At 56.3% G+C, this 15,733-nt stretch overlaps 1 protein-coding gene across 2 annotated transcripts in view; it reads right to left on the bottom strand.

The window, feature by feature from the left end:
- Window positions 1-33: 33 nt before the first annotated feature.
- The window catches only part of TIE1 (tyrosine kinase with immunoglobulin like and EGF like domains 1), a 43,001-nt gene continuing 27,301 nt past the window's right edge, over window positions 34-15,733 (bottom strand). For both annotated transcript variants that reach the window (XM_045027953.1, XM_045027954.1), the window contains 11 exons: window positions 12,851-13,141; window positions 11,715-11,908; window positions 11,297-11,507; window positions 9,631-9,741; window positions 9,253-9,443; window positions 8,044-8,157; window positions 7,652-7,722; window positions 7,166-7,206; window positions 3,743-3,839; window positions 3,289-3,388; window positions 34-2,481 (listed from right to left, as the gene is read on the bottom strand). In XM_045027953.1, coding sequence (XP_044883888.1) covers window positions 2,410-2,481; window positions 3,289-3,388; window positions 3,743-3,839; window positions 7,166-7,206; window positions 7,652-7,722; window positions 8,044-8,157; window positions 9,253-9,443; window positions 9,631-9,741; window positions 11,297-11,507; window positions 11,715-11,908; window positions 12,851-13,141 — 1,493 coding nt within the window. In that variant the 3' untranslated portion in view covers window positions 34-2,409. The remainder of the gene's footprint in view (window positions 2,482-3,288; window positions 3,389-3,742; window positions 3,840-7,165; window positions 7,207-7,651; window positions 7,723-8,043; window positions 8,158-9,252; window positions 9,444-9,630; window positions 9,742-11,296; window positions 11,508-11,714; window positions 11,909-12,850; window positions 13,142-15,733) is intronic.

Genomic DNA, 15,733 nt, shown 5'->3' with positions numbered 1-15,733 from the left:
CTTCCCCGGCCCCCAAACCACCATGCTGTGGCCGCTCAGCCGCTGACAGTGACGGCACCAATAGAGTCTGTTCCTATCAGATAGGCAGCACGTCCTGCCCTTGCGGCTACAGGAGAGAATGGAGGCCAGGATAGGAAGAAAAACAACCCTGCTGCGAGACACCCTGAGTCCCTGCATGGTGGGTAAGGAGGGGGTGCACCCGGGAGGGACTCCTGCCTCTAGGGTGCACACTGGGTCCCTCTCAGGCAGCACTCTGGGACTAGCTGCCCCCTACACACCCATTGTGTGAGCTGCTCTTTGCACACACCAGACCAGTCAGGGGCATGCGCGCACACACCTCTCAGCTATTCATTTATTAATAACTCAAGACAACACAGGGTGACGGGGCTGCAGCATGTTACTGGTGAAAGGAAGCTCTGGCTCGTAGAGGAATGCTGCATGGTTTAGTCCCTTGGAGATTTCACACCTCACGTCATCTCAGCCTGGACAGAAATCCCCTCCTAACACATCCTGTATCCACCACCTGTACAGGCTCAGCAAGATGGCGATATTCAACTGTGCAGACAGGTGCCACCAGCCCCAGGCAACTGCTTGCTCCAAATGTACTGAGCTCCCGCCAGGCGCCTAAGGCCAAGCCTAGCGACTGTGAGGCCAGGCATGTGCTCCACACCATCTTCCCAGAGAGTGAGAGAGAGCGAGCAGAGCCAGAGGGCCTGTGCAGAGCACCAGGATACAGCTGCACCTCTGCGCTGCCTCACACCCCACCCAGAGCCCATGCCCAGCGGGCACACAAGCCCAGCTCTGGGTTCCCTGGCTGCTCACACCCAGAACACCCCGATCACAGGGCATGCACTCAGAGCACACACGTGCTGCAGAATGTGTTTTTTCAAATCATACATTGTAATTGGCTTTTGCACTGCCAGCCATGCAGGAGGAAAATACCACAACTGGACTGGATGTGGGCAAGAAAACTAGACGATCAGCAACAATGTGGGCACTCACCAGAAAGCTGACCTCAGGGGAATCCATTCTCATGTACCAGAGCACCAGTTGTCTCCTTAGAGTTCAGGAGGGAATTCCATTGCTATTCAGCATGGCCCAATATCCCAGTGCAAGGAGGGTTTCTTTAATTAGTTTGCTTGCCCCTGAAGAAAAGGGCATAAGCCATACCCTAGCCAGCATTCTGGGAGCGATGGGCCCATGCTTGAATCTGGCAAATTCCGTGCTCCTGAGATAGCCCAGGACACTGACATCCTCATGGCAGGTCAGGGAACACACAGGCACCAGTGGTGCAAGACCCAGTATCCCATTCCCTGCTCCCTGAGCCAGCCAGTTCCCCCACTCGAGCTGGCTTGGAGCCAGTGCCCCCTAGCGGAAGTCAAACTAAACGATCTAAGTATCAAAGGGGTAGCCGTGTTACCTTTCTAGACTTACAATCTGTGTTTCTATGAAAGAGAGAAAGAGGAAAGGCCCCGGCCCCTTCCCCAAACCCCTGAGCCAGCCAGTCCCTTAGACTTCCTTTATTAACCATAAAGCACAAGTCGTGTCAGCCACTGGTCTCTGGCAGGTCAGAGAGAAGCCTGGGGCCAAGCCTGGAATATTTTACTCCTCCATGGTGTGCCAAAGGCAAGCGCTGGAATCCTTCCTCTCGGACTCCCCTAATCAGCCCTGTCCCAGAGGGTCTCCAGCATCCGGGAGCAATGTTCGCACGGCTCTGCGTGCCAGTACGCTGGCCGCATGGTGCCAGTCAGTTCCAAGAGCCCACGGCCAGCAGAGAAGCCGAGCAGCCACACACGAAACACCAAGGCCGGAGGTGGGGGACAAGGGCTCTACATTTGGGGCTGTTTCCAAGTCTGTCCTTTACCCAGGACAAGTCTTTGTGCCTCTCTTAGGGCAGCAAGGGGCTGGTGTCACATCCTCCAGCTTCAGAGAAGGCCCCGTGTCCACGGGCTCACGGGGAGACAGGCCTCCCTGCCTGTGATCTCGGCCACGCACAGCACCTAGCTGCAGCAAGGATTAGGAGAGTGGGGAGGGGCACGAGACAGGGAGAGCCTGGCCCATTGTCTGGCCCTGCCACTGGTGTAACGCTGCACTGCAGAGACCGGCAGAGAGGGCAGCAAGCGCAGGGCAGTCCGGCCTGAGTGGACGGAGGGGCAGAAGCTGCAGTTCAGCCAGGAACCTGGCTGAAGAATATGGGGGTATCATGTTAGCCAGAAACTGCCCCCAGGCAAGTTCCTGCTCCAGGACAAAGGGCAGTTCCTCATCTCCACACTGGAGCAGGCCGTTTACAGCATGCCCCACACAGGGCAGAGGCCATGTCCCTCCCCTGGCCTAGACCAGCTGGCGTCCAAGTGCGGCAAGTCGGGGTGCGTTATTTACAGGGCTCCCGGCGCGGTGCTCCACTCGCCCTCAGGCCTCCTCCGCTGTGGCATCGATGCCAGCGTAGGTGAAGTTCTCGAATAAGGCCATGTTCACATAGGCCTGGATGGGGAGAGACAGTGTCAGGCCTGGGGCTGGGGCAGAGCCTCCTGCTCAGCACTCACCTTCCCAGCACCCTGATCCTGGTATCAGGACCCTGGCTGCTCCGAGTGCTGCTGGGGTGATTCCCCATGTCCACGCGAACGCAGGTAGGGCTGAACACCCTGTGAGTGGGGTTTGGCTTTGGGCCCCTTGGCCTGAGCTAAGGCTTGGAGCTGCTCCTCCCTTAACCAGGAGGGGGCAGTGTTCTCCCCAGAGCCCCTTGCAGTCTGGGTCTGGGCTGCGGCTCCGCTCGGCGAGGTTCAGAACAGGGATTAGAACTGGTGTCCCTGCCAATGCCAGGCAGGGCGGGGCACTGGGCAGAGCGGGACTGTCCTCCAGAACAGGGCTGTTCCCACGCTACGCGCCTAGTCCAGCCATGACTGTCCCCCTGCAAAGCTTCCTGGGCTCTGGCTTGGAGATGAGTCCCAGGCACGTGGCAGGGCTCAGAGCCCTGCTCCCCGGTGCCCTTCCGAGGAGAGAGGCTGCAAAGCCCCCAGGATTTCCCCAGCATCAGGGCAGTTCCCGTGTGGCACAGTCAGATTTACATCAGTGCCCAGCAGCTGCCAACACGGGGCATGGCCAGGGAAAGGAGCTACAGCAGCTCTGCAGTCCAGCTGGTCCTGGCCGCTGGAAGAGCGCACTAGAGCCCTGGAGTGGCAGTTACTGTGATGGGGCTGCCCCGTAAGGCCACCCTTGCCTCCCCCTTGGGTGCAACCCTGCCCCAGGGCCTGAGTACAGCGCTGAGGGAGGGAAAGAGCTGCAGACTACCTTCCTGGCCTCCAGCATCCGGATAAGTTGCATGGAGATCTGAGCGAAGGGCGGGCGCTCGTAGGGGCGGTCTCGCCAGCACTGCTTCATCAGCTCATACCTAGGAGAGAGGGCACAACAGGGCCTGGGTCAGTGCAGACAGGACATGGGGGTGGGGGAAGCACTAGTAGGGAAGGCGGCAAGTTACAGAGGCATAAGCAAGCTGCAGTAGGAGGGACGAAGGCAAGGGAGCCCTACCATGGGTCATGAGTGGGGAGGCTGCTAGCTTTCCTGCTCCTAGTGCACAGGGATTACATCATGTCCCCCAAGACACCAAACAAACACAGAGGCCGTGCAAGGAGGCTCTGGTTCCTGTGTGTGGCTGGTGCCCCATGGCCACAGACAAGGCCAAGCCTGTTTTCCTGGTCCCAGCAGGCCCAGCCAGGACAGACTGGGGCAGCCAGATCCCACTTACACCTCGTCATCACAGTTGCGGGGCTTCTCCATACGATATCCCTGCGGCAGTTTCTCGTAGAGCTCGGCACACGTCATCCCGCAGTAAGGAGTTCCTCCTGGGGGCAGAGCGCAGCACACACACTCATAAGGACATAAGAACAGCCAGACTGGGTCATACCAATGGTCCATCCAGCCCAGTATCCTGTCATCCAACAGTGGCCAATGCTGGGTGCTTCAGAGGGAATGAACAGAATAGGACAACTGATCAAGTAATCCATCCCCTGTTGTCCAATTCCAGCATCTGGCAGTCAGAGGTTTAGAGGCTTCCAGACCATGTGGTTGTGTCCCAGACCATCTTGGCTGATAGCCATTAATGGACCCATCCTCCATGAACATATCTAATTTTTTTTTAAACTCAATTATACTTTTGGCCTCTACAATATCCACAGGTTTACTATGTGTTGTGTGAAGTAGTACTTCCTTATCGTTGTTTTAAACCTGCATCCTAGTAATTTCATTGAGTGACCCTTGGTTCTTGTGTTAGGAGAAGGAGTAAATAACACTCCCTTATTCACTTTCTCCACACCAGTCATGATTTTATAGACCTCTATCATATCCCCCCTTAGTCGTCTCTTTTCCAAGTTTAACAGTCGCAGTCTTTTTAATCTCTCCTCATATGAAAGCTGTTCCATACCCCCGATCATTTTTGTTGCCCTTCTCTGTACTTTTTCCAATTCTAACACATCTTTTTTTTGAGATGGGGGCAACCATCTATCCCTTTCCTAGTGGTTCCTAACATTGCACATTGAGTGGATGTTTTCAGAGAATGATCCACAATGACTCCAAGATCTCTTTCTTGAGTGGTAACAGCTAATTTAGACCCCGTCATTTTATATGTATAGTTGGGATTATGTTTTCCAGTGTGCATTATTTTGCATTTATCAATATTGAATTTCATCTGCCATTTTGTTGTCCAGTCACTGAGTTTTGTGTGATCCCTTTGTAACTCTTCGCAGTCTGCTTCAGACTTAGCTATCCTGAGTAATTTAGTATCATCTGCAAACTTTGCCACCTCACTCTCTACCCCTTTTTCCAGATCATTTATTAATATGTTGAACAGCACTGGTCCCAGTACAGATCCTTGGGAGACCCCACTTTTTACCTCTCTCTGGTCTGAAAACTGACCATTTATTCCTACCCTTTGTTTCCTGTCTTTTAACCATTTACTGATCCATGAGAGGACCTTCAACTGCTTAATTTCCTTAAGGGCCTTTGGTGAGGGACTTTGCCAGAGGCCTTCTGAAAACCAAGTCCACTATATCCACTGGATCACTCTTGTCCACATGTTTGCTGACTCCCTCAAACAATTCTAGTAGATTGGTGAGGCATGATTTCCATTTACAAAAGCCATGTTGACTCTTCCCCAACATATCGTGCTCATCTAGCAGTCTGATAAATCTGTTCTTTACTATAGTGTCAACCAATTTGCCTGATATTGAAGTTAGGCTTATGGGCCTGTAATTGACAGGATCGCCTCTGGAGCCTTTTAAAAAAAAATCTGAATTCCATTAGCTGCCCTCCAGTCATCTGGTGCAGAAGCTGATTTAAGCAATTGGTTACATATCACAGTTATTAGTTCTGCAGTTTCATATTTGAGTTCCGTCAGAACTCTGGGGTGAATATCATCTGGTCTTAGTGACTTATCATTGTTTAATTTATCAATTTGTTCCAAAACCTTCTCTATCAATGCCTCAATCTGGGACAGTTCCTCACATCTGTCACCTAAAAAGAATGGTTCAGGTGTGGGAATCTCCCTCACATCCTCTGCTGTGAAGATCAATGCAAAGAATTTATCTATCTTCTCAGCAACGGCCTTGTCTTCCTTAAGTGCTTCTTTAGCACCTCGCTTGTCCAGTGGCCCAATAACTGTTTGGCAGGCTTCCTGCTTCTGGTGTACTTTAAAAAAAAATGCAGTTAGTTTTTGCTAGTTGCTCTTCATATTTGTTTTTGGCCTGCCTAATCATACATATACACTTGCCTTGCCAGAGTTTCTTTCTATTTTCCTCAGTAGGATTTGACTTCCAATTTTTAAAGTATGCCTCTAATCGCCTCTTATTCTGTTGTTTACCCATAGTAGCATTTTTTTGGTCCTCTTACTGTATTTTTTTTTATTTGGGGTATACATAGAGTTTGAGCCTCTGTTATGGTGAGTTTAAAAAGTTTCCATGCAGCTTGCAGGCATTTCACTCTTGTGACTATTGCAGTTTGCAGGTCCCACTCCACACGCCACCCCTGTGCAGACTCTGCCATACAAAACCAGAGCTGCCCAGGCTCCAGCCACCCTCAGACCCTCACCAGCCAGATTGTGGCTGAGGCTGAACCAGCTGCCTTCCTCAAGGGGCTATGCAGCGGGTGGGCTCTCCCCCCGCCTCCCTGCTCTGCCCACATGTGTCTCCCTGTGATGCTCCTTTCAGCTCCATCACTTTGGAAGACATTTGTTGCTGGTGGGTTGTGTGTTCCCTGAAGAGACCTGGACAGGCAGTGCCCGCTGGGGCCATGGCAGGAACTGGGCCAGTCCTAGGGTGCTGTCGTGGGTGCCCACAGACGCAGAACCTACAGCACTGGGAACATGTTCAACACTGGAGTTACTGTCGGGATTGGCCTGACTCGGGACAGGCTGGCTCAGGGGTTAGAGCTCCTGCATGACCATGGGCAAGTCACCTGGTCTCTCTGGCACAGATCCTCCAAGGCATGTAGCCATTGGCTGTACTGAGAGCCAGGTGTCTGAATGCCCTGGCGGGTCTGTGCCTCTATCCCCATCTGTACCATGGGGATAAATCTGCCCCAGACGGTGCGGCGCTCAGACGCTATGGCGGGGAGACACAGATGGCCATGGAGAGAGCCCTGGGTACACCCTCCGCTCAGGTGTTGCTCAGCGCTGTGGGGCAGCCACACATTGAGAGACGTCATTACGCTGACCTAAGCCCAGGTGTAGACGCCGCGAGGTCGATGGTGGCCCAGCGCCCGCCTCTTGAGGGAGTGGCTCTAAAGCAGTGGGAAAGCCCTTCCGTGGCTGTCGCGAGTGTCTCCAGGACAGTGCTGCAGCTGGGCTGCATGTCTACGCTATGACTCATGTGCCAAGGCCCAGCAGAGGCAGCTCAGTGGAGCCCCTATGCCAGCTCCTCAGCATGTGAGTACTCCCTTGCCCCGGTGGGTGCTTGGGTCTGAGGGACCCTCCCAGCTGGCACTGCCTCCGCTGGGCAGCGCTCAATGAGGCATGTTCACGTTCCTCACTCAGACAACATTTCTGACATGAGCCAAGAGCTCCCTGACAGAGCTATGGGAGGGAGGGCCAGGCTAGCTGGGCACACCTGTGCCATGCCCGCAGGACCCACAGGTAGAAAGGACGGGCCCAGGATGAGCCGCCTGGGCTGGTACTTACCCAGGCTGACAATCTCCCACAACAGCACCCCAAAGGACCACCTGAAAGAGAGACAGCGCTTGGGTCTCCAGCAGTGCCTCCCTTCCCGGGCCCCCTCGCCCAGCTCCTGAGGCTTGGCAGCATATCTGTCTGGGGCTTTACTCTGGGACAGGAATGGGAGGGGCTGGGACTGCACCAGGGCAGGGGACCGGGAAGATGGAGGCACTGGAAATGGGAACAAGCTCCTCAGAGCTAGGACTGTGTCCTGCTAGGGCTGAGCAAGGCCAGCGCAATGGGGCCCCGGTGTAACAGGAATCCATGGCTCTGAGCACAGCGAGCCTGGGCTGAGCGGGGGATGGGCTAGAGGCTGGGAACAAGGCACAGGGAAGCTGTAGGAGCAGTAGCCCCTCCGGTATCAGCAGGGAGGGGTCGGCTAACCCCCTTCTGCATTGGCAGAGGGCTAACCCCATAGACATAGCTACCCCACGGACCGGGAGCAGGACTCACACATCGCTCTTGGTGGTATATACGCTGTAGTTCAGGGACTCGATGGCCATCCAGCGAACTGGCAGGCGGCCCTGGGGAAAAAGACCCACTGTAATGAGCAGGGTAGTGGGGAAGTGCCCCCCCCCACAGTCAGGGAGAGGGGGGGTAGGAAACAGCCACTCCCAACCCAGCCAGGGGGGAGATCCAGGTTGGGTACAGGTGCCACCCACCACCGAGTGAGGAAAGCCGGGGTAGGGAACAGCTGCCCCCAATCCAGGCCTTGCTGTGGGACAGAAGAGATCTTGCACTAGCACAGGGGCAATTACAGTAATTGTCCCTAGAGTTCCTGGGTTGGGGCATTGCAACCTAGGTCTGCCAAGGGCGCAGTAGAGAGCCCCTCACTCTGGACTCACCATGGTTTTCTTCACGTAGACCTCCTCCCCTCGGGAGAGGCCAAAGTCAGCGATCTTGGAAGCCAGGTTCTCCCCCACCAGAATGTTCCTGGCTGCCAGGTCCCTGTGAATGAACTGAGACAGCCATGGTGAGTGAGGGCTGGGCCTGTGTGGCCCCTCCTGGAGACAAGCTGGCCGGCCCCAGCTTCCTATTACTCCCAGCCCTGGGACGCAGAACAGGGACCAGCTTTGGCGACAGGTGTGTGGGGGTGGGGGCGATGCAGCGTTCACCCTCTGGGACTCTGCAGCTGGGAACAGGAAGGTGCCGGTGGGCCCTACCCTCGGTGCTTTGGACATGCTGAGAGACAAAGCTGTTCTGCTTCTGGTCCAGCCCTCATCCCTGGGCACATCTGGGCCCCAGCTACTGCTCCCGAGGAAGCTGAAGGCTGCAGTGGATCCTGACCAGCTCTCCTGGAACCGGGGGAGTCTCCCCGTGCCAGCTGGCTCGGCAGAGGGCAGGCAGCCAAGCTGCGGGTGGGTTCAGGGAGCCTGGCCAGGAGGCAGCAGAAAGGAGCCTGGACTCAGCAGCGGTGGCTCCAAGTCCCTGGCTGGGCTTTGGGGCAGCCCTAGCAAGAGGCGAGTGGGGGCCTTTCGCACCCAGCACTGGGGAGTCATGGGGCGGCTAAGCATGGGAGGATGCTTCAGCAGGACTCAGGGGGGTGCCCGGTCCCCTGCATGCTTGGTCAGAGCATGGGTAGGTCAGCTGGCTGCCCCGGAGACCTGTGCCCAGAAGGCTGCCGGGCCAGCCACTGAGCAGCAGAGCTGCTCTCCGAGACATGGCGCCAGCTCCTCCATTCCCAGGCCCCACGTGCAGAACACATCACAGCCAATCAGAACGCAGACGGGCAGGAGACCCCTATACTCATTGGCTAGTTTGCCCCAGCTGTGTTCTTGTTGGTGGCGAGTGACATGATGGGGCGTGGTAACGCTGCCTCGCTGCAGGCAGGCTGGGCTCCCATGTCGCTGGGTCACAGAGCGGTGGCCATGGCTGGCGTGTTTCAGGGAAAGCCTGGTGCCAGACGCCTCGGCTCCTGGTTCTGATACACAGCTGTGCAGTCATTGGCACCCCTCCCTTGCTCCTGCCCCCGCACCCACGTGGCTATCACGGCTGCTGGCCGTGGCAGAGCTTGGCCTGGGCTCAGAGCAGGCAGGGCAGGGGAGGGGACACACCTGCTTCTCGCTTAGATACTGCATTCCCTTGGCCACGTCGGAAGCAAACTGGAGGAGCTGCTGGGACGTGAGGGTAGATGCTGTCCCATGCTCCTTCGCGAAGGCCGGGTCAGTCTCTAGGACTCGGCTTTTCCGGAGGAAATCGAGCAGGTTCCCATAGGGAGCGTACTCAATAGCAATGTACAGGTAGCCTGAGGGACAAAGGAGGGAGACAGGCCTTTAACATCCTGCAGTGGGTAGGGTGGGCAGGACTTTGCCCAGAGCAGAGAGGAGGGCAGCGAAGCGGGATGGGGAGAAGTGCAGGGACCCCAGGAACAGCAGGGAAAAATGCCTGGCCCACCCCACACAGAGCAGCGGGGGGTGGGGGGTAGCTCCCACCTTTGTTCTCACAGGCTCCCAGCAGGTTGATGATATTGGGGTGATGCCCCAGTTTGCACAGCACCTCCAGTTCCCCCGCAAAGTCCCGGTGGTCATTCTCTGAGGCGAACTCTGAAACAAGCCAGGAACAAACGCTGCAATCCAGGAGCCCAGGCCACAGACACCCTCCTGTCCCCAGCCACCCTCCTCTGCAGTCCCAGGCCCGAGACATCCTCCTGTCACCATCCAGCCCCCTCTGCAGTCCCAGGCCCGAGACTCCCATCCCCAGCCACCCCCTTCTGCAGTCCCAGGCCCAGGGCGGGTGCAAGGATGTTTAGTGCCCTAGGCAAAACTTCCACCTTGCCCCCCCGCAAGCCCTGTGGCAGCTCTCTGCCCCCCCCCACACCCTAAGACGCCCTCCCCAGGGCAGCTCCCCCTCAGGCCCTGCGGCAGGTCCCCCTGGCCCGGGGAGCCGTGCGGCAGCTCCCTGCCCCAGCTCACCTCTGCTCCGCCTCCTCCCCGAGCACGCTGCCCCCACTCCACTTCTCCCGCCTCCCAGGCTTGCGGCGCCAATCAGCTGTTTGGCGCCACAAGCCTGGGAGGGAGAGAAGCAGAGCGGGATAGCGTGCTCAGGGGAGGAGGTGGAGCAGAGGTGAGCTTGGTTCCCCTGCGTGCGGCACCCCCTCATTACTTGCTGCAGGCGGCTCTCCCCGCGCACCCCTGCCCCAGGTCCCTCTGCCTAAATGCCGACGACGATCGGGGTGGCCGAAGATCCGGCCGCCGCGGTCGCCGCCGAAGGACCCGAAATGCTGCCCCCCAAATGCTAGCACCCTAGGCGACTGCCTAGGTCGCCTAATAGGTTGCACCAGCCCTGCCCAGGCCCGAGACACTCTCCCATCACCACTCATCCCCCTCTGCAGTCCCAGGCCTGAGGCTTTGGTCCCCAGCCACCCCACTCTGCAGTCGCAGGCCCTAGACACCTGTCCCCAGCCACCCTCCGCTGGCACTGCAGTCCCAGGCCTGAGGCTCCTGTCCACAGCTACCCCCCTCTGCCATCCTGAGGTACCTCCCCCACCCCTCGGCCAGGTGTGACTCTTACAACAAAGGAACTGGCACCACACCCCCCGCAGGCGCAAACCACCAGCACTGGCTCCCATCCCCCTTGGCACCCTCCTGGGTGGGTGCAAACCTCCATCACCCCCCCCCCCGCCCCTGAGACACCCTCCCACGTGGGTACAAACCGTCAGAACTGCCCTCTCCCCCACCCCCCCGTGGGTGCAAACCACCAGAAACCCTCTCCCCTGAGGTGCTCTCCTGGGTGGGTGCAAACCCCCATCACCTGCCCACTCCTGAGAAATCCTCTCGGGTGGGCAAAAACCATCCCCCCGCCCCCAGATGTCCACGCTATTCCCATTCAGATAGCGTTTGGGGGACACACATTGGGCGCTTCTTGGATTTGGACTTGGGCCCCACGGAGCCCAGATGTGGGGCCTTCAGGCAGCCTAGTGAGCTCTGGTGTCTGCTCAGCAGCTCAGCTGGTTGAGGCTGAGTCTGTCCCAGTACCTGGAGCAAACTCCGGCTTGGCCCTGGGGCCCAGCTCAGGGTGCAGGGATCCCTGCCAGGAGCTGTATGTTGTCCTTAACCCCCTTGCCATTCCTGGGCCCCAAGCAGGTGCCGGCTCACTCACCTTTCAGCATCTTGATGGCTGCATTCATTTTCAGGCCGTCCTTTTTGATCATTGCCCTGATGACCTGCCCGAAGTTCCCCTCTCCAATCATATCCTCAAATTTGATGTCCTCCCACTCCAGGATAGGGTAGCTGAGGGGCTCAGGCTGGGGCTTTGGCCGGCGGGTCAGGGTCAGGGTCCCTGAGTTGAACTGCAGGATGGTCTCTTCCCCCTGACAAACAGGTAAGGGGGAAGTTAAAGATTTCTGGCCCCCAAAGAACCCAACACCGTGGTCTGAGCAGGGCTGGGGGTGATGGTGTGTGTGCATGAGGCAGGCTGCACTCTGCCCATGGTGCACTAGGATTAGAGGTCGGGCTGGCACATGGGGACTCAGGGAGCCTGGCTGGGGGTTTGATGAGGCAGAGGCAGCATTACTCACTGAGCCAGACTGGTAGGTGAAGGTCCGGCGCCGGTGAAAAAAATTCTTCTTGATAAGGAAAAGTGCCAAGAGGGCAAAAAGGATGGTGAGGCAGGTGACAGACACGGAGCCGATGATGGCCAGGAGCAGCTGCTGGTCTATTCCCGAGGGCTGCATGTCCTGGCTTTTCAGTCTGGGCACCTCACTCAAGGCATCTGCAGGGAGGGAGGGGAACAGAGGGCTCATGGCTGTGCCCGGCTCAAGGAGTCAGATGTGCCAGCTCCAGCCCGACGCATCTCTTTGCACTGCTCCATGCACTGGGAAAACCCCTCTCCTCCTTGGCTGAATATGGCCCTGCAGCCCAATAGCAAAGGCCATGCAGCGAAGTGGCTGCAGCTGACCCTGGCATTTCGAGGCTCTGCAGTTCACCTGCCCCAGGCATCACACTGCACGACTGGAGCCATGACAGCACCTTCCCGACCCTGATGGCTGCAGCTTATTTGCACCCACACATACACTGATTTGCCCACGTGTTGCATGTTCCCCACGCTGCACTGAAACGAACGATGTTCTGGAAAGGGCGTTTTACTCCCCTTCAGTCTCTGCCCTTCCCTGCCCCCCAACTCCACTGACTTATTATTTCCCCCGTCTCCTCTCTCACACCATTCCCCTCCCCTCCTTGCTCTTTTTCACCTTCAGTTTCTCTCTCGTGCCCATTTCTGCTTGCCCCGTGCGCCCCACGACAAAGACAATGTTCCAGCCCCAGGAGCTTTGCTGTCTCCATGCACCACAGCAGTGCTGCTGGGAGCAGCTCTCCTGTGGGCTCACAACTGATGTGGGGGTCAGTGCCCGAGCTGCTCAGTGGGTCACACACCAGCCAAGAGGTGGTTACTGGTGACACTCTGGGGCACAGCACATCACCCACTAACTAGGCTTTTTGCAGGGCTGGACACAGAGCCAAGACTCCAAAGGGGCCTCCCAAGGGGCCTGTGTGTGGGCTGCCCTGTCAATATGGCTCCGTGTGGGAGAGGAGGGAATGGATACAGGTGCCAGGCCTCCAGCTGGGGTAGGTCAGCAGAGCAGCCAGGATGGAGGGGGACTGCATACCCAACTCAGTTCAGCTCTTTCCTGGTGCATCTCTGAAATAACCCACTTACCGTCCCCCAGGGTCTCCGCCTTCACAGGCTCACTCCACTCCCCAGGCACATGGGAGTTCGCTCGGACCCGGAACTGGTACCATGTGCTGGCGTTGAGGCCCAGGATGGTCTTCGTGGTCTCCCCACCGCTGTCCGTGTCAACCCACTGAGGCTCACTGGCCCCACCCAGCTGCTGCAGCTCCACAATGTACTTACTGACACCCCCGTTGGGATACTCAGGGGCCTGCCAGGTGAGTTTGACGCTAGTATCCGTGAGGGGCTCTGCGTGGAGAGACCTGGGGGAGGATGGGCCTGGGACGAGGAGAGGAGGGAAATCAGCACCACAGGTAACATCTCCAGGGTGTGAGGCACCGGGCCTGGCTGCACCCAGCCCCCAACCTCAACCACAGCAAAGGAGACTCCCTGGGCTGTGCAGGGCATGGGACCATGGAAAGGACATGTGTGCATGTGGGAGGGGGTGACAGTCAATGGGCCACAGCAGAATAAACAGAGAAAGAAGAACAGTGGGATCACCCCCAAGACAAGTCCCCCCTTGACCTCTGGTGCAGAGGGGCAGGGTTGGAGCCGCGCGCCCCGTCCCCAGGGCCGGCGAAGAGGGGCAATGAGGTGGGAGTCTTGACTCCAGTTTGATTTTACTGCTGAGGCTATAGACAGAGCAGACTGAGGGCTGCCTGGCTGGAAGGCTGGGAAATGCCAAGGCCACATTTTTTAAATTCACACACGCCCGCACGCACACACGGTGACGGGTCTGCGGCGTCAAGAGGTGCAATCCCTGACCAATGGAGTTGGGCTGGGGAAAGCCCCTAGGCTAGGCACGGTTATTCTGGCAAAAGTGCGCCTTTGCCTGTAGAGCCTATTTCGCAGGGAGGCGCTGGAGGAAGCCACAAGTTGAGGACTTCAGTAGCTCAGACATAGGTCAGGGGTTTGTTACAGGAGTGGGTGGGTGAGATTCTGTGGCCTGCGTTGTGCAGGAGGTCAGATTAGAAGATCATAATGGTCCCTTCTGACGTTAAAGTCTATGAGTCTAAGCTCTACCGGCAAGAGTGCAGTGTGGCTGGTATAAGCTGTGTCCATGCTAGGAGCACCACTGCAAGAACTGTACTGGCAAAGCACACCTAGTGTAGACGTGGCCTCAGCCTCATCTTTCTAGTCACCGCTATTTGTCTGCACTAAATGGCAGGGCTCCCGGGGGCACTATCAGCCCTTCTCAGATACTCCCGGCTTGCAGTGCAGGGCTGAGCCCTCAGGGCAGCGGGATGCAGTGCGCAGAACCAGCTACAGGAGATAGAGTGCTGAGGCATCAGCTGGACAGGGAGAGCAGCACGTTTGGGTGAGCAACGGCTGCCATCCTGAATCAGCACCAACGCTAAACAGTTAGAAGGGATGGGACAGAGGAGGAGGCAGGGTCTAGTGGACGCTGACCACTGCCTCCCTTTACCCAGCTGTGGTATGGGACAGGACCCACAAGTTAATCAATGGCTGGTCATTTTTTAAATTAACATTTTAATTTCTTTCTTCAGCACCACAGAAAGAGAGGAATGAGCAGGCTGGGTTGGGCCTGAGGTCTGTGTAGCCTACTCTCCTGTCTCTGACCATAGCCAGCCCAGGAGCTTCAGAGGACACTGTAAAAACCCCACTGCAGGCACATGTGGGATAGTGTGCCCTCCGTGAAGGACTCAGCCTGCTCCCTAACTGTCAGCGATTGGCTTAAGCCCCAAAGCAGGGTTTTGTCTCCCTTCCAAAAACCCTTTTACACATTAACTGTAATACCTGTGCATATTACTGATAGCCATAGAAATGTCCAACCCCTCTTTGAATTTTCCTGTATTCTTGGCCTCAATGTCATCCAGTGCCCATGAGTTCCACAGTCTAATTACAGTATCCCAAAGTCATGCTGAATTTGGTGATTGTCACCTCCAGGGGGCACTGTTACTTGACAGCAGGAGGGTTAACCTCTCCAAAGTACAGTTAGCTGAAGTGGGAGCAGTATCTCCAGTTCTGCACATGCCCTGGGGACAACTCGCTGCAGTTTATTTTAAGTGAGGTGACTTGTAGAAAAGTCCCTTCCCCAAACAACAGGGAAATTCAGTGACCCAAAGACAAACTGAATCCGTCCTGTTTGGTACTTAAAGTGCCTACATGGGGAACAAATATTTAATAATAGGGTCTTCAGTGTAGCAGAGAAAGGTCAAACTAACACAATCCAATGGCTGGAAGTTGAAGCTAGACAAATTTAGACTGGAAATAAGGTGTAAATTTTTAATGGTGAGAGTAATTAACCATTGGAACAATTTACCAAGGGTTGTGATGGATTCTCCTTAACTGACAATTTTTAAATCAAAATGGGATGTTTTGTTCTAGGAATTATTGTGGGGCAGGTTTCTGCCCTGTGCTGTACAGCTCAGACTAGATGACCACAATGGTCCCCTTTGGTGTATCTCCAAGGAGGTTGGTGCAGTGGCACCTGGGAAGAATTGAGCTGTTGTGTCTGCAAAGAATCGAACTGGGGATGGTCAGTGCTATAATTTTAGTCCTATTAAATGACACAATGCTAAGGAACCACAGCAATTTCAGCCACAAGTCACCGGGCTTGATGCAGGAATCACCGGTGAAATTCCATGGGCTGTGTTATCTATTATTTCATAGAACCAGGTCACCTAGTCTAACCCCCTGCCATGGTGCAGGATTTGTATTACAGTAGCAATCTGGGACGGTGGCCCGACTGCTCTAGTGCTTTACACACAGAGGGCAAGCAGTAGCCATGGAACAGGGGATTATGCAGCAGGAAGCCACTCTGGGCCAAACAATTGTGGAAGAAAGAAAAGGAGATGGTGTTTCCCTCCTCAGGCAATCAGCCTAGGGAGTCATGGATGCAGGGGCAGA

The sequence above is a fragment of the Mauremys mutica genome, chromosome 8 (assembly GCF_020497125.1).
Source record: "Mauremys mutica isolate MM-2020 ecotype Southern chromosome 8, ASM2049712v1, whole genome shotgun sequence".
Taxonomy (NCBI): Eukaryota; Metazoa; Chordata; order Testudines; family Geoemydidae; genus Mauremys; species Mauremys mutica.
The sequence above is the reverse complement of the archived record's forward strand: the minus strand, read 5'-3'. Positions and strand labels throughout refer to the sequence as shown.